General features: G+C 38.7%; 1 protein-coding gene across 3 annotated transcripts in view; it reads right to left on the bottom strand.

Annotated features, from left to right (window-relative positions):
• Nucleotides 1–24,441, bottom strand: part of GABRA4 (gamma-aminobutyric acid type A receptor subunit alpha4) — a 77,547-nt gene extending 53,106 nt beyond the window's left edge. Inside the window, exons 1-7 of one of the 3 annotated variants that reach the window (XM_081518173.1) lie at nucleotides 23,969–24,441; nucleotides 23,446–23,564; nucleotides 8,599–8,666; nucleotides 7,447–7,667; nucleotides 7,202–7,284; nucleotides 4,701–4,844; nucleotides 3,112–3,264 (exon numbers count right to left, since the gene is read on the bottom strand). In XM_081518173.1, the coding sequence (XP_081374299.1) occupies nucleotides 3,112–3,264; nucleotides 4,701–4,844; nucleotides 7,202–7,284; nucleotides 7,447–7,667; nucleotides 8,599–8,666; nucleotides 23,446–23,564; nucleotides 23,969–24,054 (874 nt within the window). In that variant the 5' untranslated portion in view covers nucleotides 24,055–24,441. The remainder of the gene's footprint in view (nucleotides 1–3,111; nucleotides 3,265–4,700; nucleotides 4,845–7,201; nucleotides 7,285–7,446; nucleotides 7,668–8,598; nucleotides 8,667–23,445; nucleotides 23,565–23,968) is intronic. The other 2 variants (XM_081518251.1, XM_081518347.1) reach the window with 2 other exon arrangements.
• Between the last annotated feature and the right edge of the window lie 708 nt (nucleotides 24,442–25,149).

Here is a 25,149-nt window from a genome sequence, read left to right as displayed (position 1 = left end):
AAGCTAGTGGAGGTGATGGAATTCCAGTTGAGCTATTTCAAATCTTGAAAGATGACACTGTGAAAGTGCTGAACTCAATATGTCAGCAAATTTGGAAAACTCAGCAGTGGCCACAGGACTGGAAATGGTCAATTTTCATTCCAATCTCAAAGAAAGGCAATGACAAAGAATGCTCAAGCTACCACACAATTGAACTCATCTCACACGCTACTAAAGTAATGCTCAAAATTCTCCAAGCCAGGTTTCACCAATATATGAACTGTGAACTTCCAGATGTTCAAGCTGGTTTTAGAAAAGGCAGAGGAACCAGAGATCAAATTGCCAACATCTGCTGGATCATCAAAAAAGCAAGAGAGTTCCAGAAAAACATCTATTTCTGCTTTACTGACTATGCCAAAGCCTTTGACTGTGTGGATCACAATAAACTGTGGAAAATTCTGAAGGAGATGGGAAAACCAGACCACCTGATCTGCCTCTTGAGATGGTGATTGCAGCCATGAAATTAAAAGACGCTTACTCCTTGGAAGGAGAAATCTGTATGCAGGTCAGGAAACAACAGTTAGAACTAGATATGGAACAACAGACTGGTTCCAAATAGGAAAAGGAGTATGTCAAGGCTGTATATTGTCACCCTGCTTATTTAACTTATATGCAGAGTACATCATGAGAAACGCGGAGCTGGAAGAATCACAAGCTGGAATTAAGATTGGTGGGAGAAATATCAATAACCTCAGATATGCAGATGACACCACCCTTATGGCAGAAAGTGAAGAAGAACTAAGAGCCTCTTGATGAAAGTGAAAGAGGAGAGTGAAAAAGTTGGCTTACAGCTCAACTTCAGAAAACTAAGATCATGGCATCCAGTACCACCACTTCATGGCAAATAGATGGGGAAACAGTGGAAACAGTGGCAGACTTTATTTTTGGGGGCTCCAAAATCACTGCAGATGGTGATTGCAGCCATGAAATTAAAAGACGCTTACTCCTTGGAAGGAAAGTTATGACAAACCTAGACAGCATGTTAAAAAGCAGAGACATTACTTTGCCAACAAAGGTCCGTCTAGTCAAGGCTATGGTTTTTCCAGTAGTCATGTATGGATGTGAGAGTTGGACTATAAAGAAAGGTGAGTGCCGAAGAATTGATGCTTTTGAACTGTGGTGTTGGAGAAGACTCTTGAGAGTCCCTTGGACTGCAAGGAGAGCCAACCAGTCCATCCTAAAAGAGATCAGGCCTAGGTATTCATTGGATGGACTGATGTTGAAGCTGAAGCTCCAATACTTTGGCTACCTGATGCAAAGTGCTGACTCATTTGAAAAGACCCTGATGTTGGGAAAGATGGAAGGCAGGAGAAGGGGACAACAGAGGATGAAATGGTTGGATGGCATCACCAACTCAATGGACGTGAGTTTGGGTAGACCTCGGGAGTTGGTGATGGACGGGGAGGCCTGGCGTGCTGCAGGTAATGGGGTCGCAAACAGTCAGACACAACTGAGCGACTGAACTGAACTGAACACAATGTTGCAAATCAACTGTACTTCAATTAAAAGAAAAGAATTTAGCAGAGTATATCACATTACATAATGGAAAGATGCATATTTTCTTTTAAAAACAGTTAATAATCAAGGCAACAAAATCAAAACAAAATTAATCTCCCCTGTATAATAGAGCATCTGGGAGTAACAAGTATGTCTAAGTGTGCCATATACCCTGTAATGAGTACCACACATTATTCTAAATATTCACTAGTCTAGGAGGGAGAGACATGTTATCACAATTTTATGGATGGAGAAAATAAGTGGCAGATGTGGGTTTTAAACTCTGACCTACTGGAAAATAAAACTTCAATATGTTGTTGTCTCTCTCTCATTTTCCCATCTATTTTCAATAGCTAAATTTTTTCAACACTTGCAATGTGCAGTTATTCTTTAATTGAACTCTTGCAACTCTATGAAGTAGACAGTCCCACTACACCTGCTCAATGCCTTCTTGGGGTCACACTCTGCCCAGAGCACTAACTCTCCTCTGAAATTTTCCTCAGTAGTATTCCAAAACCTTCTTGAGTGAACCTAAGATTAAAGTGGTGGGAATGTCCACGGAATATGTCCCCACATTCAGGTCAACTGAGAACACTAAGATGGCCCTCATGAAAAAGTCTCTAAATGGATCGGGGTGGGATGAAAAGTTCCCACTCTCTTCAGTTCCTTCTTACCAGCATTCTTTCAGCTTTTGTGTGATGAGGGTTATTATATCATGGCTTCAATCTGACTTTCTACCAAAGAGAAAAAAGCAATGGGAAGTCCTCATCTCTCATGGGGACTATACCTCCATTCCAGAGCAATTCTGACCATTTTCATTCTTGTCCTACAACTGAATGCCTTTTCCACTCACAATCAATAGAGAAAAAAAATAGAGAAATATTAAATTAAATATCATTATAACTAATTGTAATATTTAAAAGCATGGCTGATATGCAAAGGCTTATTAACAGCTAAAAAAATTAAAACTCAAGTGTTCTGGATTTGATACAATGACAAATGATATATAGGAAGCCAGTATATAAACAAAAAGAAAAAATGTGGCATATTCAGAAAATAAGATGTAGATAAACTACAACGAGTTAATAAACTAAGCATATAATACTTTCAATTCAGTGCATTTAAACCTTTTGTTCCTCTTTATTAAAAGGCAAATATTTCTAAGGCTTTCAAATTCATTCATCCATGACTTTTGTTTTATTTTAAGCTCCAAGTGCATTTTATTTTAACACCTAGACATGATTTTAATTCAGTTACACAGCATTAAGCTAGGCACCCAAGAATATCACCCACAGTGAAATTATATTCAGAATCACACTTGGTCTTCACCTGCCAGTTCACAATAAAGGAAATCTGATGGGGACCCAAACGAAGGGATGGACTGCACTTATCCTCTCAAGCTTTATTACTTTGTATTAGCTGATAAAAATGAAATCTTATGTGATTCTTTACTTAGCACAGCCAGATATATTACTGTTTAATATTTTCTCAGAGATGATATCTAAAGGCTAGTCCCATGAATCACAATCAAAATGTAATATGTACAAAAATAACCAAGAAATGAATTATAATTACCAAATACAGTCCTAGCTGGAACTGATTCCTTATTTATCCAGAATGAAACTTGAGAAAGAATTACTGTCATAATACATGGAATGTATGTTTGAATCATAAAATAACCCATCTTCCGTCTGAGGTGAAAGTAAACTGTCATAACAATATATTCACCTGTGAATGAAACATGAGGAAAATTGTTATATTAATAGGTTCTGTAAGCAAATATTCAATGGTTTTATAATCATATTTCAGAATAACAAACAGTATTCTAGGCAAAGAAAGTATTTGCTCTGCATGACAGCACAAGCATTGAGAAATATGAAGTTCCCAAAGAGGGGAAAACAATACTGAGCATCATTACATAGAAAAACATTTCTGTTGTTACATTGTGATTAAGTAATTTAGTAAGTTGGGCTATAATTTTATAAAAATTCTTGCAGTGCTTTCTATTTTAAAGATCTAATACTGCAAAAGCAATTAGACTTCATTTTTAGCATTTTTAAGAGCAGAATTTAGAGTTAACTTTTATGGAAAATCACTAGGAAAAAACATGAAAATACACACACCTGTATGAAAATATAAAGCCTCATTTTAGAAAGAATTGTAATACGCAGCTATACATTATATATACATACATGCTTAGAGAAAGGTTGCCTTATTGTCTTAGTTTCAGGAAAAATCTTTCTTTCTAAATGTGATATATGTGAAAAAATATATAAAGAAACACATATAGACCCATCCATAACATCCTTGAGTTCAGGCATGTTTTATTAGCATTTAGACAAAAACATAAAAAAGATAGTAAGTAAATATATCATAAGATTTCTGGTAGCTCTTGATAATATTTTTACTATTACATCTGAAAATAACATATTAAGAAAGTAACTCAGGAAGCAGTAGTCTTATTCTCAGAATGAAGACTCAAATCTTCCCAAAACATATTTTAATATGACTTACGGGCTGGAAAATAAATGTTTTCAAAAAATATTTTTCCTGGTGATACATATACATAAGGAATAGTTTAAGAACCAGCAATAATCAGCTATTTTTCTCCCATTGAATATGACAAAAACTAAGTCCTATAATTCTTTCCATTCACATCCCCAAAACAAATACAGACCAAGAATCCTCAATAATAACCATCCATCTACTCACATGACAGCTTTAATATACCCTTAACATATTTTATAATTGAACTCTATATTTTGCCTCTACTTTTGAAAAGAGGGTAGAGTAGCACCACAAAAATTGGGCAAGATGAAAAAAAACAGATTTGGGGAAAGCACTAAAAAACAGAGAAAATTCAGTGTTCAAAAAATCAATGATCAGATTTCCTACCTCAGAATTCTGTTGAAAATTGTTTTGATATATTTGATCATCGACTTTTTTTCTGAAAAAGAAAACCAGCTCATTTCTTGCATCTCACCAACTCAGAATTTATTTTAAACTAAAATAAGATTTAAATATAAATAAAGAGAATTCTCAACTGTGAGCTATGCATCAACTCTATTTCTGGAAACTTTTAGCTGGACCCTGAAAACACAACGTATTTCAATGAAGAAGCTAGTGCCAAGCTGCATATTGGTTTAAATTATTGAATGTCTCACCTGTGATGGATTTGATGGTTTCACTTGATACGGTTTGCCCAATCAAGTCATACTGAACTAAGCTGGAAGACTCCTTTGGAACTTCTACTGATTTCTCAGGACCTTTTGTCCAGGTATAAATCATCTCACTCTTCGGATAGGCATCTGGAGGACAGCAGAGAAGGTGGTTAGAGTCAGGGCTCCTTTTCCATCAGCACTGACAGTCAATGATTAAGAATATTATACACGTTCAAGAAAGATGGAATAAATGAAAACAAGAATCATTATGATTTATTCAAACAAACATGTTTAAGATTGAGAAAACTGTAGAGTTTAAATAAGCAGTCTTGCAACTGGGCCTATTTCTCATTTTATGCCAAAGGTTTACAGGAGGAGAGACTAAAACTAAGGCAACTAAAATGCGATCTATGCATCAGTGCCCTTGGATATGTTTCCATACTAATAGGATAAACAGGTGAAAAGCAGAAATAACAACACCCACACAAAGTACTGTCCAACTGCTGTTCCTTTCCCTTCTAACTCACTTCTAATACTTGACCAATATTGACATCTTCCTTCCTCATGCAGCTCTCTCAATTAGAAACATACCAGATGCTGCCTATAATAATACAACAACAAAAACAAAAAGCAAATCCTACTTTGGAAGCGCTCGCTATGGGTCACCTATTCCAGACTCTGCCTCTGGGCAATACCCACGCTGTTTGGGAACCATTCTGTGGGTGACAACTGGCTATGCAGTTTGTAAAGCTCTCCAGGGAACATACTTACACAACCAATTCCACTACCTTTAAACTCTCACAATCAGAACATTTTCCCTTCCATCTTCAGCAAATCCCTCCCAGCGGCAATTCAAGCCCATTTTCTATTATTTGGTGTTCAGTGCACATGGAGGCCAGCTGCTTGCTTACCAGCCTACCCAGAACAGATAGCTTGGCTCACACACAAATGAGTTCAAAAGAACCAAGATGAATTGTGTGCTGCCCTCTGCAAAGCTTCCTAAAATGGCTAGAGCACAGTAGGCCCTCAGAGAAAATGTTTAATTCTACAAAAGAGGTTGGTACCTAGGGAGACCATCTCTACAAATGACTTTGCAAAACAAGCTGTAACGCTTGTGTTGTCATTTAGTGGTGTACAATCAGGTCTCAAGGTTTATCTTCTGAAGTATATTCATGCTTAAATCATACATTTAAAGTCTCAGAATGCTATGACCCTGTCCATGACATTTTAAGTCAGGTATCATTTCTGTCAGCGTATTTTTCTGTTTTTATCTTTTCTCATCAAATCACTGGTTGGAGAGCAAAGGACTCACTCTAGTTTCAAGTTAACCCAACTTGAATATTGTGATTACTGAGGGTTATAAAAAGAATGGTGACTGCCAAGTCTCATTAAGTTAAGCAATAAGCAATAATAACAGCAGGCAACAGTTTCACAATCATTGTGACTGAGAATCTGAAGCAATAGTAAAAGTCAGCATCTATTTTTGGTAGATTCTGATTGAGTCAAATATTTGAGGCAGACGTGAGAAGAGGCAAGCACATTTTGCTGCCATCTCTGAGAGGGGAGCTTGGGTAAAAGAGATTCCTTTTTCTGCCCTAGCCATTCATTTCATCCTTTTGCCTTCACCACCACCAAATATCCCAAATCCACATGTCTTACACCTCCTCTGATACTATAATCTAGTCTAAGTCACCACCATCTGTCTATTAAGACACACAGCCTCCAGCTCTTCTCCGTTTCTAACATCTCTACAATCCATTCTCCCTGGAATGAACAGAAAGCGTGATCTTACTGGGGCCAGAACTGAAAACTATTTGTACTATAATAATTTAAATTTCACTCAAGATAGCTCTAAACTAGGTAAAGTCCTTTCTCAACCACCCTTAGTAAAACCTTCCAAAGGCATCCAATAGCACTTAGAATAATATCCAAACTAATTAATGTAGTCCATAAGGTACGATACTATCTTGTTCTGCCTACATATCAGACCATCCCTCCTAATCTGTGTTGGTCATGCTTCAGCCATTTTTATACTAACAGTGCTGCTTATGTTATTCGAACCCATGTCATGTCAGGAAACCCTGAACCTTCTTTTGCTTTTTTCAAGTCTGCCATAAAGGTTTCTGCTAGTAACAGAAGCTGTTAAATTTAAAAAATGAAAAAAAATCATTTACTCTTTCTCTGATATACTACCAACACAAGGAGTTCAGTGGTCCCTAAATTTCACCACTGATCACCAACCTATTAATTATGACTCAATCTACCTAGGGTATCTAGGTAGCAAATAGAAATAATTTTTGCTTCTGGTGAGAGAAAAGGGGTTGTTTTTACCTCTTAATTTAAATATATTAGGTAATAAACTGTCTCCTACAAGTCAAACCTCGGACAAGTCATTGTCATGGACAATAATTTAAATGTTAGACTATGGAAAATCATGAACATTCAAAAACATCTGCTTGCACGAGGTAACCATAAATCCTAACCACAATCTGATTGTAACTTACAACTCCCAAATTTCAAAGGGCAGGCATGGCCATCCATGGGGAAGTCCACCAATCTCATGGGACATTCTGCACTTATGGTGAGTCTATGATCGAAAAAAGGCAATTAAATAAAATCAAAACTTAAAAAAAAATAATTTTATAGATTCCTCAATGAAGAAGAAGGAAGAAAGGAAGGGAAAAAGAAAGACAGGAAGGAAGGAAGGGAAGGAAGAAAAAACAGTTAAAAAAATTTAAAAAATGACTACCTCATTGTGTATAAAATTGTGCCATTTCTCATAATTCTAAAAAGCTTATTTGGAGCTGTCATATTATGTGAGACAGATTTCTTTCCATTCCTGAAGAAAGTATCAGGAGTCCATACTTTTGTTACCATCATATTGTTCAATCTCAAAATTTCAATGGGGCCATCATATTTTAGTCTTTTGTCAATCCATGTCTGTCTGAAGAACACATCCATTGTGTATTCCTAGGGAAGTTAGTTTGTGACATATTCAATCACAGGTGATTACACATAAATATGCAGAAAAATGCATTAAATCCTAGATTTGCCCTCAGAAAAGACTACCCCAGATAAAAACAAATAGGAGCAAATTTTTTTTAAAAAATCAATGGAGCAAAAGGAGTGTCAGCAATTAAAGCATGTTATGTCCATCTGATACATTAGTCTTCTACATTTGTTAGATAAATAAATTATCATACATATTAATCATTCAAGAATAATTACTCTAATTTAATAAAACTGCCAGCCACCAGGTAATTACAGTTGTACTTTGTTTTAAATCAAGTGGCAAAATTAGTTAATGTGTAACAAATAACACTGCATAATTAATCATAAAATTGTAGGCATCTCTTTAAGACAAAGTAAAGTATATAAAGTATGTAAAAGAGAAATCTTATATCCACAGAATTTATTAACATTCACCTAGGGTCATTTCTTTGACCTGGAAACTGAAAATATTTAATATTGGAAAGCAAAACTGAATTTATCCTGACCAGGGCTTGATGTTCTACAGCAGTGGGAGGAGGGGCGTTGAGCAAGTGGGCCAACAAGGAATTCTAAATGCAATTAGGACTACAATATAGTTTCATACCAAAACTAATTACACTCTCTAATTTTCTCCTCCTCAGTAATTTTCTAAGGGAAAAAATATTACATACAACATTATATTGTGGGGACAGAATGTTCTTTTCTTTGTTGAGAATGACTCCAAACCAGAAAAAAACCTCAAATATTACAGCTGAAATGCAAATTAAATGCCTCACTTTTTTAAACTTTTTAGGCTGTTCTTTCACTTTCTAGCTCTGTGTAATTGATTATAAGATAAATCTTAATTGCCCTCTTTTCTGCATGTTTTCTTCAAACCTCAAAAAGTACATTTAATTTCCCAAATACCTACCATTTCAACATCAGAAACAGGTCCAAAGCTAGTGACATATATGTCAGTTTTCACTTCTGTAACAGGACCTAGTAGGCATGAATTAAACAAGTGTGAAAAGATAATTACCAATCCTACAGGCAAGGAGGGTTTGATAATTAAAAAGTAAAGACAGATAAATCATGTTTTTACAAGCATCTTATGTTTTCAGTGTGATTATGCATCTCTCAAAAAAATGTAGACAAAAGAACAACAAAACCAGAAAGCAATATTTACTTACAGGCAAAAAGAAACCCCAATTACTTACCGCGAATCTTAGTTCTTCAAAGATACATCACCCCTGGGCACTGTTACAACAGGCAGTGCAGGGAACAAAAGCTTTTAGCCTTTGTGATTTTTTTTATAGCCCATCATCTGATTGGCTTTTAGTAAAGAAGTGAGCTGTTAAAAAGAGGGAACTTAACCACAAGAGTGAGGTAGAGAAAAACCATAATGGCTGTAAGGAACACATCTTCAGTGAGTTGAGGATACTGGTAAACACAAAAATGATTCAGGTCACTTTTAACAACAGGAAGATCATCCAATGGTAATTAGGATCAAATGTGTGATCTTGGGCAAGTTACTTAACTCCTCAATGGCAGCAACCTTACCTATCAGACAAAACAATTGATGGGGATCAGATGAAATTTCTCCTATGAGACCCTGAACACAGTTACACTTTCATGAAAGTATTTATCAAGTATTAGCTTTTCTTTGCTATTGAGATTCTTTCCTACATCTAAATAAGCCTGTTTCGGAACAAGTGTATGGATGTGTTTGGCAGAAGCAAAATATGGGAGCATCATGACAATAAGGTTGACACAGATTTTAGACAGAGGAAACTGCTGCAATCCAGGTTTAGCATGTTGCTTAAAGTGATAAATTTCGGAGTTCAAATTCGGCTCTAATAGATTCTAATTGCATGATCTTTGTCAAGTCATATATCATCAGATACAGAGGAGGTTTTGATGGGTATTAGCTGAAATAATACATGTAAATCACTTGTCCCAGTCTCCAGAACATAACATGCTAAATAATGATACTAATTATTATTGTACACAATAGCAATTTTAATTACTAATAAAAATTTTAAATTGTTGCACTCTTGAACATCATTTCTTATATGATGGTTTATAACACTGGATGGCCAGGGGCTACCTATTCCATACTGGAAAGAACAACATCTGTTATCAAGATGAACTGTTTCTCTTGAATACTGGGTTGGCAGTTGGATTTATGCCAAAAAGGACACAGAGCAATTGGAATAGCTTTATGCCCTAGGTCTAAAGTTATCCTCATAAAACAAATGAGAATATTTCTCCCTCTACATGGTGAAGATTGAACCACAGAAAGAAAAGTAGTCTGAAGGAGAAAGAAAATTCTTTCTTGAATAAGTATCCTAAGAAAAATATACCCTTTGGAAGTACAGTGAGAGAAAAAGTATAAATCAGGCTGATCTGCCACGAGTTTTCATTTTTTTAAAATAACATTTTCTAAAATGTTTAAAAATGTTTTCATTTTTTAAAAAGTAACAAAAAAAAACAGAGAATAAGTGTGAAAAGTTGACTGAATTTTTATTTGAATGAGAAAGTGAAAACAGCAACAACAAAAATATGATAGTAATAAGCTTATGAAAGCCAAAGTGGTTCAGGAATAGACAGGTAATCCAGGAAGCAAATAACGTGCGTCAAACCCAAGTAGATGGAGATTTCATTCAAACAAATTCAAAAGTGGGAGAAATCACTCTGCTAGCTTCTTCAGGACAATTGCTAAAGTGTTAAAAACATTACTTCAGTGCAAGTCAGGACAAGGTACCCAGAACAATTAAGGCTGAGTAGATCTTGACAATGAGACTGTGTGATGGGAATCTTGAGAAATTCATTACTTTGAAGATCAAATTTAGGAAACTGGTTCTCAAACTTTAACTGGATCAGAACCACCCAAAAGGTTTATTAAAGCACACATTGCTGGAGCCTACCTCAGACTTGCTGTAGAGTAGGTCTAAAGTAGGGCTTGAAAATTTACATTTCTAACAAGTTCCTAGGTGATGCTGTTCACTTTAGTTCACAGAAAATGCTTATCTGTTTCCTAGAACAGTATTTATTTAGCTAACTGTCCTGTAAAATATTAATACCACAGGTTTTCTATTGACATGCAGGAAAGGTAGAAAAGGGAGGGATTAAGCCAATCATTTTGCCTTATACATTTATTTTAAGGCGTGTGGGTTTATGCTAATTCTCAAAGTTATAATGATGCCATGATAATAACGAATCTTTTCAAATTCTGACATAACATTGTTACTTTTTCAATGATTCTTGAAAAATGCTTTATGTTCAGAATTACAACCTTGATTATTTGTGACATTATTCAGTATTTACTTTACACAATCGAAAAGGTCTTTGAGATTGAATGAGAGCCTAAAAATATATAATTGGTAAAAAAATTGCATTTGGACACCCATTCATTCAACATTTATTGAGTGACCACCTGATGTACACCATTCCATGCTAGGCTCTGGTGTTACAGTGGTAAATCAGAAGTTTCCTGCCTCAGGCACTTAACATGGTATTGGGGGAGTCAAAGAATAAATAATAAGGAAATGAATTAAATGGAAGAATGCTATCATTCAGAAGAGAAACAAAACAGGCTGGTAATAGTCTGGGAAAGCCACTGTAGTTTTTTAGCCACTCTTCAATGCAGTGACTTATTTTTAATTTCTAAATTCTATTTTTCTATTAAGGTATAGTTGATTTCCTGTATAGTGGGCTTCCCTGGTGGCTCAGATGGTAAAGAATTCACCCGCAATGCAGGAGACCTGGGTTCGATCCATGTTGGGAGGATCCTCTGGAGGAGGACATGACAACCTGCTCCAGTATTCTTGCCTCAAGAATCCCCATGGACAGAGGAGCCTGGTAGGCTACAGTCAATGGGGTCACAAAGAGTCAGACATGACTGAGCAACTAAGCACACAGCACATAGTTGATTTACAATGTCATACCAATCTCCAAAGCAGTGACTTTCAAACAGATCTGAAGAATGATCACAAGACACTGGAAATGCTGAGAAAATGCATTTCAGGTAGAATTTCAAGGGGAAAAACTCAGAGAGAACACCTCCTTCGCTGTCCATATTCTGAAAGTGGTATCTTTTAAGCAACTTATTTATAATATATGTTAAGTTCACTGTTTTAAACTTGTAGAAATCCCAGTGAAAGAGATTGTTATGAGCTGAATTATATTCTCCTAAACTCATATGTTGAGCATCTAGTACTTCAGAATGTGATTATATTTTGAGATAGGGTCTTTACAAGGGGAATAAACTTAAAATGAGGTCATTAGGCTGGGCCTGATTCAATATGACTGGTGTCCTTATAAGAAGAGGAAATAAAACACAGAAACACACAGAAGAAAAACCATGTGAAGATACAAAGAGAAGACAGCCATTTACAAACCAAGGAGACAGAGCTTAGAAGAAACCAACCTGCTGACACATTGATCTTGGGCTTCTAGCTTCTGGAATTGTGAAAAAAATGAATTTGCTGTTATTGAAGCCACTCTGTCCATGGCACTTTGTTATGGCAGCCGAAGTAAATGAATACAGAGGTTAATCATTTGTCCTGTTTTTTTCCCCCAAGTTTTCTCCCTCTGATAGGCAGTCCAGCTCTGCCTCTGTTTATAGGCTATGTAAGAAGTTTTATTTGTATTCCTTAATCACTGGGATACCATTGAAAAGTTTGATGTAAGGAAAATATATGATCTGAATCACTCTGGCATTTGTATGGACACTGAATCATAGGGAAGCAAGAGTAGAAGAAGGTAGAAGAAGGTTTCCCCGGTGGCTCAGAGAGTAAAGAATCTGCCTTCAATGCAGGAGACCCAGGTTCAATCCTGGGGTCGGGACGATCCCCTAGAGAAGAGAATGGCAACCCATCCTAGTACCCTTGTCAGAGAAATTCATGGAAAAAGGAGCCTGGAGGGCTACAGTCCATGGGGTTACAAAGAGTTGAACATACCTGAGCGACTAACATACACACAACCAGCTGAAGAAATCTCTTCTAAGAGGCTACTGTACCAAGTCAGGTGACAGATGACAGTGTCCTGGACAAGGGATGTGGCAGTGGGGATGGAGAGTGGACGATCAAGAGGCATGTATATGTGGAACTGCTCCCAAGCAATGGGGCTATTCCCAAAGAACAATAAGCAAAGATACTAGTATTTATTTAAGGCCTGCTATGTGCCAGTGGGCTACCCTGGTGGCTCAGCGGTAAAGAATCCACCTGCAATGCAAGAGATGCAGGAGATACAGGTTTGATCCCTGGGTCAGGAATATCCCTGGAAGAAGGCATGGCAACACACTCCAGATTTGTTACCTGGAGAATCCCATGGACAGAGGAGCCTAGTGGGCTATAGTTCGTGGGGTCACAAAGAGTCGGACACAAATGAGCGACTGAGCAGGTATGCCTGCATGTGCCAAGCAGTGTACTAAATTCTCCCCATACGCTATTTCATTCAACCTTCATAATATTCTCCAGGAATGATATTTTAAGAGAATTTTATGGATATGGAAACTGAGCTCACAGAGGTTAAATGTTATATTCCAGAGCCAGAAGTATAACCTCCCTGTGTTGATCTATAAGACATATTCTAGATTTACTATGTTAATGATGTCATTAAATAGTAAATCCACCATTAATAACATACATGTAATTTTCTATCTAGTACATAACATGCCATACCTATCTTTCTTGTTTTGTTTCATGAGTAGTTTCTGAACTATATTCCTGCAGCTGTTTGTATGCATTTGCTCTTCTTATTACAGCCTGCTCGAGTCTTTCTCTCCTTAACAGCAAAGGTGAATCTTAATTCTCTTGGAAATCCCAAACAAGCACAGTGCTTTTCACATACTTGGTGGTGAATAACTATGTGTTTGATTGTGTTCCCAATATCACCCTAGTAGTGGTTTAAAAATTTCCCCAAAGGAAAAAAATTCTGGAATTCATTTGTTACATCAGCTAAGCTACAAATATTTCCTAATTAAAGTAAAATCCATGTTTTATTTATATCTGTATCCTCTTCCTGAACAAGTTTTAGGCCTTAAATGTAATAGATTTCCAATAAATCAGTTCTCAATGAACAACGGTAGCTATGCAATTGAGAATAATTCTTAGAGATGCTTCCTCTAACACTGCTGTTGAGGATGTTCAAATCAAGTTTCCTAAGAGTATAATTACATAGAAACCAGATAATTTTGATCTTGGAAGGACTTCTCATAATTTTATATGCATTTGTGTAACATAAAGGAATCTTTTATTTTAAAATCTTGCTTATTTGATAATAAGGAAATAGTTTTTAATCCCCCCAACATAGTGGACAATTCCTAGGGCAAAGGGATCTTCAACAGTTTTGAAAGGAACCAAGACCACCAGGATCAAATTCATAGGAATAATTCCATCTTATTAATGAATCTAACTTGCTTGGAAAGTAGGAAAGCAATTAACAATGTCTTAGACAATTTCCCACTCTTTACTTTAGCTTTAGAGACCTGGACAAAAATATCCCTTTTTAATTTCTTCCAATTGGGTCCCTTTCTTCCAAAGGGTCCAATTTGCTATCACACTGAGGAAAAAAAGACTTAAGCTGTTTTGCAGATACTGAAACGAGTCAACCCCTGTCCTCCAAATCGCCTTCTGAGCTATACACTTGAAAGTTTTCTGGGTTTTCAGTCACCTAAATCCATGCATTCAGCTACATCTCATAAAACACTATTGTCTCCCCAAATCAAGAGACTTAAAATATTTAAGATGTATGATAACAACCATGAATCTTGGTATAATATGTAAAGAAATCTCTAATTCTCTCTGTCACCTACAAAATATAGAAAAACTAGCCTTCTTGAACATTAAAGAAGGAACAGATGTCTATTGATACTGTTGAGAAAGCAAACAAGTATAGAGCTTTACTTAGATGACATTAAAGATTAGTGCCTTCTTTATGCTATGATCTTTCTATGAATCCAGCTCTACTTTTTAAATATTAAAGCCATCAAATAAACAAATAAGAACAGTACCTAAACAACAAAATACATGAGCAAAAGATGAAAATGCTATTCATAGAAGGAAAATTCTTGTGAGCAATAAAATTTTGAAAAGATGTTCAATCAGAGTAGAAATCAGAAAAATACAAGTCATTTCACATTAAAATACCATTTCTTTTCTAAAGTGTTGAAAGGTTTGTGGATCCTGAATCTCATATTCACTGTAAATGGGTTTGAATTTGTAAAACTACCACAGAAAACAGTTTGGCATTATCTCATCAAATTGAACTCCCACTTACATTAAGATCCAGAAAAATCCACTCTTGGATATATATGCAAAAGCAACTCTTGCACATTTACAGCAGGGAATTTGGGCCAGAATATTCACAGAAACACAATCTTGGAAACAAGCAAAATGCCTACTGCCAACAGAGCAGCAGATGAATCAGCTAGTTCCTATGCAATGGGAATATCACACAGCAGTTAAAATGAATGATCTATAGCAAGACACGATGGTAAGAAGAGATTTTAGAAATACACAAGTGAAAAAGCATCAAAAGATAATAGCATGTTCAAAACAAATGAAATTTTTTAAAACTTCAATGCCTTTATTAAAAGAGTAAATCTGAGCTAAAGCAATATTCAAATAAAGCTATGCAATAACTTAAAAAGGCCTCAGAATCATGGTTACTTTGGGTGGGGAAAACAGGCAAATAGGATGAGGGAGACCATATAGAAGAGTAAGTTATCAAGGTTGTGCTGTTTAATTATTTAAGTGAGTGTTTATTTTATTATAGCAAATGAATGAATAGATGGATAGATATAAAGAAGGCTATCTGTGGACCAATAATGGAAATATGTCATGAAACAGGATTATTAATCCAGAATCTAATTATGTGTAGCAGAAGCTTTTTAAAACAAACACATAAAAAGGCCTAGACAATAAAGCAGTTATTTGCTTAATGATACACAAAATGCAAGTTGATGTAATTTTTCATCTAAGAGAAAATGAACATCTCAGTGAAATATCATCTAAATGTCCACCAATTTACTAATAACCAGATTTTTAGTGCCTATCTTAGGAAACAAAAAAAATACATTTTGCATATTCTTGTCCTAAGGAACCTATGTATATATTAGCACCAGTACATCTTTTTTGTTAAATCAAGAGCATAAGAAAGTAAATTTGTGATTTGGATTCTGCCGTCTCTTGCTGTCTCAAGGGCATCTTTCTTTCAGTTATCCCTTCCCTCCACTCTAATATTAAACTATTCTCTCCTTGTCTGTTTCCAGTGGTACACAAACAGCTTGTGGTATTTCTAATTCTTTGGAAAAGGTAACCTTCCCTCTTCCTCTTCTCTTTCATATGTAAACTTTGAGGGGAAAAGAAGGCTATGCTGACTGCCTGGAATTTCCTTTTTATTCACTCCATCATCTATTACAATCTACTACTACTACTAAGTCGCTTCAGTCGTGTCCGACTCTGTGCGACCCCATAGACAGCAGCCCACCAGGCTCCGCCATCCCTGGGATTCTCCAGGCAAGAACATTGGAGTGGGTTGCCATTTCCTTCTCCAATGCATGAAAGTGAAAAGTGAAAGTGAAGTCGCTCAGTCGTGTCCGACTCAGTGACCCCATGGATTGCAGCCTACCAGGCTCCTCCGTCCATGGGATTTTCCAGGCAAGAGTACTGGAGTGGGGTGCCATTGCCTTCTCCGATTACAATCTAGTTTTCATATTTAGGATCCACTAAAATTCCTTTTGTCAGTATCATCAGTTTTTTTTTTCCCTATCTACAGCATCGTTCCCTCAAAGTTTTAAGATAATCTCATTTCTTTCATTTTTAAAAAAGATCTCTTGATGCTACTTCTCCTGTTTACCAGCTCATTTCTCTGCTACCCTGTACAGATGCCCGGAAAGAAACTCCTCTCATTCTTTCCAGAACACACGCAATCAGACTTTCACCTTCATCACATCACCGAAGCTGCCTTTGTCAAAATCACTGGAGATGTAGATATTGCTAAATCTAGCAGTCCACTTGATGTTCTTATCTTTCTTTATCTGTCAGAAGCATTAGACATAATTGATCAATCTTGCCTCCACTTTGAAATACCTTTTTTTCCTTTACATTCAATCTAAACACTCTCTTTGATGTTTTCTTTCGACCTCAAAGGCTATTCCTTTTCAGTCTTCCTGAGACAGAAATTCCTCCTCCTCTTCCCCTACCTCTTAACACTGGGGACTTTGGAGCTCAATATTTGTATTTCTTCTCTATCACCATTAATTCCTCGGTTTTCTCTGTAATCTTATGGCCTTATACAACATACACATTGACATATCCAATATCCGTACATTCCAAGACCATCTTCATTTTGCATACAATAAGCAGCTCAAATGTAACATATACACATGCAAATTGTTCAACTACATCCCCAAGCTGCTTCAGCCAGTTTTGGCAGCTCCATTTTTCTAGCTGTTCAAGTCTAAAACTCTTGAGTCAGACCTGACGTCTCCCTTTTTCTCACATCTCATAGTCTAGCTGTCACCAGTAGACTAGAACTTTGAAAAATAGCCAAAGCCAACCATTGCTTACAATTTTACAGGCTTCTCTGCCACCAACTTGGTCAAAATGGCCATCAGTTTTTGCCTAGTTGATCATAAAAACCTTTCTGCCCTTGACCCTGACTTACTGTTCTCAATCCAGCAACCAAGGTGAGCATTTGAAAATTAGCCAATTCAGGTCTCACCCCTCGTGGAATCTTTCCAATTACTTCTGATATGATTCAGAGTAAAAGAAAAGCTCTCACCAGTCTGCAAAGCTTTATACAACCTCATCCTTGTATCACACTGACCCCTTTTCACTCCTCAGCCATGTTATCTTCATGCAGTGACACTTCCATGTTCAGCAAGACCGCATCCATAGTTCCTTCTCACCAGAAGACCCCACCTAAAGACAACTTAGGCTCTTATCTACTTAGGAGCATAGTTCAAATATACACACATGATCTCTAGATTTCACCCCTCTCCCCTTACTGTTCCTCCTCCAATTATCTCCAATTTAAATAACACTATTCTCTGTCCATTTTCTCAAAATAAAAAATCCAGGACTCATTTTTTATTTCTCCCTTTCTTTTACCACTAATATAGGAATCCATCCCCAATTTTTTGTTGAATTATACCTCCAAAATATATCTCACCTTTATCTATTTATATTCATCTTTGTTGCTTCTACCATTTTATTCCAAGCCACCATTAACTAAATGGAGACAACCAGGGAATAAAAGGTTTTTTTCTTCATTGGTCTCCTTGCTTCTAATATTGTCCCAACTCCGTATCTAGGCTTTCTTTTTATTATGCAGCAGCCAGAGATATATTACAATCTAAGTCATACCATGTCATTCCTTCTACCTAAAAAACTCCAATAGCATCCAGGTTCATAGAAGAAAATTCCTTTATGAAAGACCTTGCATAATCTGACCTCCTCTAACAACACTAAGCTAGGCCTATGAGATTCTTCCTCTTGCTTTCTGACTGCAGGCACACTGGACACCCTTCACTGTCTGAATCTCATTAATTTATTACCTAACTTAGAATCTTTGCATTTTTTTTTTTTTCTGCCTGAGACAAGTTTTACTTACTCTTCCCATGTCTGTCACCTTTAGGTCTCAGCTTAAACATCTACCTCATCCACTGTATCTGAAATAGATCTCTCACCCAATTTATTCTTTATCTTAGCATTTGGATTATTCCATAGCATTATCTTTAATTATTTGTTTCCCTGTTATTTTTATCTCTCTACACTGCTTAGCCTGTGTCTGATTCAGAGTTATATCTTTACAACTTTACATTGTACTTAGCACGTAACAATCTCTCACTATCTATTGATTTAACCAATGAATGAAAGTGACAAGTTTGAAGAGAATGAAGCTTTATTTTTCTGTTGCCCTCTGGACTTCAAGTGTTCTTTTCATCTATATATTTTTAAAAATATATTCTCTGTCAACATTCAATTAATAAAGCTGGCATGACATATCAGTTTAACTTTTAGCTTGAGATATGGGGTTGCAAAGAGTCGGACATGACTTATCGACTGAACAACAATAGATCATTTTAAAACATTTCAAGGATATTTGCATTTCTGTGGGAAAATTATTCCAAATTTACCTAGTGTATATCAATCCTAAAGGATATCAATCCTGAACATTCATTGGAAGGACTGATGCTGAAGCTGAAGTTCCAATACTTTGGCCACCAGAATCAAAGAGCCGACTCATTAGAAAAGATACTGATGCTGGGAAAGACTGAAGGCAGGAGAAGGGGAAAACAGAGGATGAGATGATTGGATGGCATCACCAACTCAATGGATATGACTTTGAGCAAGCTCCAGGAGATGGTGAAGGACAGGGAATCCTGGCGTGCTTCAGTCTGTGGGGCCGCAGAGTCGGACACAACTGAGTGACTGAACAACAACAATATATTCCCCCAGTGTTTGCTTTTCCATTTAGAAACGTTATTAAGTCTTTAAAATAAAAGTTCTCATTTTACTCCTCTGGGGGAAATGGCGTTTTGCTTACTGTAATGACCTACTTAGTAACAGGAAGGTATGTTCATGAAAATTTGACTCTTGGTCAACAGAAGGATGCAAAAAATGTCTTAGAAGTGGTTGAAGCAAAAGACCAGCTGCCTGACTAAGGTTTTAAAGAGTCAAGTGTGAGTTCTGGTCTTGTCTTGTCAATTAGAAGATGCAGGATTCTTGGGTAATTCATTGCAATTTTCCCAGCCTCCTCTCTAAGAGAAGAATGAAGCGTGCCCTGCTTATATTTTTGCATTGTTGTGATCATCTTATTAGACATCGTATGTGAAAACGTTTTCAAAACTGCAGAAAACCCTACTCACACGAAGTCCTACAGTGTTGGTGAGCAACCTTGCAAAACCCTAGTGCTCCACTGCCATTTCAGAGAGATTGTGGAAGATGAGCCAAGGCAATTATCTCTATCTATACGTCTCTGGAAGCATTTATTATTCCAGATCATGTGCCTCAAAAGGCTGAGATGCACAAATAGATTGTGTAATCCTTCGATCAATGGAAGTGGATAAGGACTGGCTTCCTAGGCTATCTCCATGTAGTTAGTACCTTAGCTATGCATTTTTAAGAATGTGTATAACAGTGTTGAAGTGGATAGAGGCGCAGGGGATGGCTCTCTAGCTCCTTTGTGGAATGGTTTACTGTATGCTGCTTCCGGGTTGGTGCAAGCTCCTTCCGGATGGCAGCAGGCTGGAAGAGCTCTACCTTTTCAGATGTCCCAGTCTAACTGCCCTCACTCTGCCTCCATCCTTCCCTTCTCACCTTTCCCCTTTCCTCTTCCAACAGAGACAAGGGAGAGGGGATCCTGGAGGGATGAAAAGAAAGAACCATTTCAGTTCCTTTTACTTCCCCATTGCAAGCTGTGCTGCTGAGTTAAAAATATGTAATTTCATTTCCAAGTCTATTTCAACCCTTGCCTGGCCTACTGAGCAATCACAAACCTTCCCATTTCAGTTCAGATCTTTGCTTTTAGCTTTATTTTAAAGGGAACACTGCTAAGTTGTATAAACAGATATAAAGTAAATGCTCTACAAAGAGCAGAAGTAGGATTAAGGGAACCAGGAAGTAAATCTGTATTTATAGCACAATGGTCAAAATCTGAATTATTTTCATTTCGTTTCAAAAATGCCAAATTTTCCACAAGATACAAAATGTCAAGGAAGGCATCAAACCTGTGGCATTCAAGAGTTTCTGCTAACAATGAATTTTCTTATTTTCAGTGATGCTCATTTATAACATCATGTAAACAGTTTACACATTTTTCTGCAGGTGAGAATTACTGTTCCTCTGTTACATCTAGAATACTAATATTTACAGAGAATGACCCACTTCTAAATAATGAATCACATTTACCACAAATATTTACGAGCAACAACCCCCAAAATTGTGCTACATGGTAAATTATTAATAATGAATCAACTACTAACACTAAAAATAATGTGAATTCAACCCCTTCCCATAAAGCTATAAAAGAACCTCCAAGTGGGCAACGAATATCACTTGGCAGAGACAAATAAGATGACTAATGCCCTTGAAACATTTCAGCAGTCCTGAAGAAGTGAGGTGAAGTCGCTCAGTTGTGTCCGACTGTTTGCAACCCCATGGACTGTAGCCTACAAGGCTCCTTTGTCCATGGAATTTTCCAGCCATGAGTACTGGAGTGGGTTGCCATATCCTTCTCCAGGAGACCTTCCCAGCCCAGGGATCAAACCCGGGTCTCCCGCATTGCGGGCAGACGCTTTACCGTCTGAGCCACCAGGGAAGCCCAGTCCTACAGTTAACCAAAATCCAGCAATAGCTTCTATAGGTGGATTTCATTTATTTTATTGTCTATATACTATCATGGGAGAAGGTAGTTGGTAAAAAAAAATGATGCATCTACAATGGATCCCTTCTTCCTTTTGAATTATAACTTGCATTACAACCAACTGGGCAGATGTGATTTTAATTTTCCACGTTTAATAATAAAATCATACAGTTTCAATAACTTTTTGCTTTAATTTATGTTCAGGGACATCAATTCACTAATGAATATTTAAACTACATGTGATTTGATACTTCTATTATTTTTTTCCTTTACTTAAAATGTCAAGTTTAAAAACTTTATGGGCAGATAAATCCTCTTTTATTGATATAATATAGCCTTAAATGGCATCACATCATCTGAAACCTTCTCCACACAGTTATTTTTGATCTAAAGTGATAATTTCCCAGTCACTTATGAAAGATGGTGCATTGACAAATGATTCATTCTGTAAGGAAGCCTTTTTTCGGATTTGCAAGAAGGCAAATGCAGGGCTAAGCATCCTACCCCTAGAGAGGCAACACAAAAAGAACTGGGAGAATCTTTCATCCTCTCATCCATCTTTATCACTGTCAAAATGAATGCAAAAAAAAAAAATGAATTAAATCTCTCAATGGCTCCCAGTAACTTTCTCAATAAAATCCAGGAATAAGGAATAAAGGGGGCTCCTGGTTCCAGAAGACTGGATTCCAGTCTATCATTAATATGCTATGTTAGTCATTCAGTCGTGTTTGACTCTTAACGAATCCAAGGACTATAGCCGGCCAGGCTCTTCTCTCCATGGAATTCTCCAGGCAAGAATACTGCAGTGGGCTGCCATTCCCTTTCTCCAGAGGATCTTCCCAACCCAGGGATCGAACCTGAGTCTCCTGTGTCCTTTGCATTGCAGGCGGATTCTTTACCACCTGAGCCAACAGAGAAGCCTAATATGCTCTGTTTCTCAGTATAAATCACTTTCTCTTTCAAACATTCTTTGTTACATGAGAAGAACAAGACTGGACAGACTCCTAAAACTCATCCAGCTCTAACCATCCAATTCTCTTTTATTTTCAACAATTCTTTCTAAGCTGGGATCAAACACCTCTGGAATAATATCTAATTCTATTCTTTTCCCAGGAACATCCTGCTCCCTTTCACTTTCTACACTCCCCATCCTTATCTCCTAAAACCCTCAAAAGGAAGCGCAAATGCCTCAGTGCTTCTAATACTACGATATTCATCAGAGAGTATCTGACAGCATCCCAATCTTTGTGGGTTTGTCTTTTAAGTACACAACTTGATCTGGGTTCCAATACTGCCCATGCCGTTTATTAACTGTGAACTTGGACTAGCTGGTTATCTTCCCAAGCCTCAACTTCCACGTCTGTAAAACAGGGATAGTAATACCTTTCTCTCGGGCTTGTTGTGAGGTTAAACAGTAACGTTCCTTATTCTTTAAGGTACAGCCTATGTCTTATTCGACTCATTTCCCAAGAAGTAACTAGATCAGAGTAGTGAAAAAAACAGGAACTTGGTGGTCAAGAGACATGGGCTGAGGCTTTAGGTGAAGACCTGTTCTCACTGAACTGGACTGAGAGGGTGTTTGAGGTTAAGAACAGTATCTTGAGATTTCTGTGAACCTGGGGCCTAGCACAATGCTTGAGATTCTCATTACATAAGCAAAGGGACTATGAATACGAAAAAAACAGCAACAGTGCTGTGAATGGATGTGCCTCTATTAGACCATTTATACATATTTACTTAAGGAAGAAATAAAGCAGAAACATCCCTGACTTCAAAGTCTTAGGAGGGAAGTAAACAGCCACCTCTCCAAATAAAGTAAAATTTGATCCCAGGGTAGAAAAGAATAGGCAAGGACTGGGTTCTCTAGGAGAGCAGACAGCTTCGTGCCCCAGATTCATGTCCTAGGTAGAACAGGGTCGAGGTTTTGGCTGAGGAGCTAACACCACGTGGGCAGACAGGGGACTTAGAATCAGCTGTCCAAGTGCAACCTGCTCTGAGCAGAGTGGCCAAGCTGGGAGAAGTCCATTCTCAGGGCGCAGAGCAGCTGGCCAGTTGAGCCCCAGGTTCCCATTTTTGACTCTTTCCTTTCCCCCTCCCCCGCCCAGCAGTCAGCTCCCGGGAGGTAATTAGTGTGGGGGAGACGCAAAGCTGCTGAGGGGGCAGGGAGATGGGAAAGTACCGGTGGGGGCGGTCTTCTTGTCAGAGGTCTCGTCAAACGAGCAGAGAGAGAAAGAGAGAAGAGACGGAGAGGGAAGGTGGGGAGCGGGGGGTAGAAAGAGAGAGAGACTAACAGATTTTTCATTTTTGCATTCCAGGCATACCTAATGATATTCCCACAGACAGACAGGCAGACGCAGAGAGAGACATACACAGGACACGCTTGCGCGTTTGAAATCGTTCATACCCCCAAATCCAGGACGCAGCCTGTTGTCATAACCATCGAGTAAACTGTCCAGGATGCGGGTAAAATTTTCTGGGCATAATTTCTCCTCCTTTTGGTTCTGTCCTGGGGATTCGTTTAAACTGCAAACGCACACACATAACACACACACACACAAGAAAAAAAAAACAAGCGGAGGGGTTATTTTAAGAATTGATCAACGAACAGGTGGAAACAGGTTTATGTTCTAGGAAAAGAGTCTCTTGCTCCAAACTAAAGGAGTCAGGGCTGAGGGATGGGGGAGAGAGAAATGGTCCGGGGAGGCGCAGCCCGCGCACACGGACTCCAGTATCCACTCTTCTCGGACCCCGCGCCCCTGCTGCTCTAGGCTTTTACGCGGTCAGAGCAAAGCCGGGCTCCGCGCCCCTGACGTTACAGCGGAGACCAGAGGGTCTGGTTCGCCTTGGGAGGGACGGGTGGCCAAAGGAGACCCAGAACTGGCCCCTTCTTCATCTTCCCCTGGCCCTCAGTACCCCGGGGAACTCACCAAGCCGCCAGGCACAGGAAGTGCAGGAGGGCGAAACTGACCCCGAAGGACATCGCGATCGCGGGTACCTTCTTGGCAGAAACCATCTTTGCAACATGCCATACTTTAAGCCTGTTCAGGTTTCCAGGCTCTCCAGATGCCCTGAGCAGGGTGCGAGGCGAGGGCAGAGGCTCTCCGCGGCGTGCGCACACTCGCGCTCACACTCGCCCGCGCTCACACTCGCCCGCGCTCAGCCAGCCCCAGCCGCGGTGGGCGCGTGTGTGCACGCGGGCCGGGGAGGCGGATCTTGCCTTTCCTCGCCCCCTCCTTTTCTCTCCGAGCTCTCCAGTGTATGGAGAGCTGTGTATACCGCTCACACTCTTTCTTGCCCGCACCCCGAAGCGGCCAGAGTTAACACCTGGGGCACTGATACCGAAAGGCTGAGCCGAGTTCTTTCCGACGTTTAACTCCTGGGCGTGAGACGGGCTGCAGCCTCCTCTCGAGCTCTCGAGCCCCGGCGCCAAGTGTGTCCCCGCCCACGGCTAAGCTTCGCCTCCACTTCTCCCAGCCTTGGCATTTGGATTTAACTCCTGAAGCTCTTCTCTCTTTAGGCTGTCGAGGACCTGTCTGTACCCATTTTCAAGGCTGGAGGTGGAGAAAAGGCGAAATGGATGGGCTTTCTGGGCGAAGGGGTGGAAGATCTTGATGGGGGGAGGAAATCAAGTCTGGACAGAAACAACCTCTGGGACTCTCCCCTTCGGGTGTTGTGGGGCGGCGGAGGAAAGAAGAATCTTCCCGGTGAAAGGGATTGCAACTCACTGGTGCTCTCTCGCCAAAATGTTAGGAGGTGGACTTGAGCCTCATTGTGTTGTCAACTCCTTGGCCAAGCTGTTGCTGCAAAGATAACAAATTCCTTTATGCTACCCGCCGCCGCCTGGCACGCGCATGCCCCCTGCTTTGCTGCTCCATCCTTTCTCGGGAGGGAAGAGAAGAAGTGGAAAGAAGGGCCAGCAGGTCAAAATCACTTTCACTTTTTGAGACACTTGACACTCTGCTTTCACAGCAGAGCTGACTCCATATCCAGAACGCATCAGGGAGCAGGGAAAGGATGTCCTGGAAAAGGGAGAGGAGAGAGCAGGAAAAGGGCGTGTGAGTGAGTGTGTGTGTGTGTGTGTGTGTGTGTGTGTGTGTGGCTGAGAAAG

The sequence above is a fragment of the Giraffa tippelskirchi genome, chromosome 1 (assembly GCF_054371585.1).
Source record: "Giraffa tippelskirchi isolate mGirTip1 chromosome 1, T2T-mGirTip1v1.2.pri, whole genome shotgun sequence".
Lineage (NCBI taxonomy): Eukaryota > Metazoa > Chordata > Mammalia > Artiodactyla > Giraffidae > Giraffa > Giraffa tippelskirchi.
Note: the sequence above shows the minus strand (reverse complement) of the source record. Positions and strands in the feature narration are given on the sequence as shown.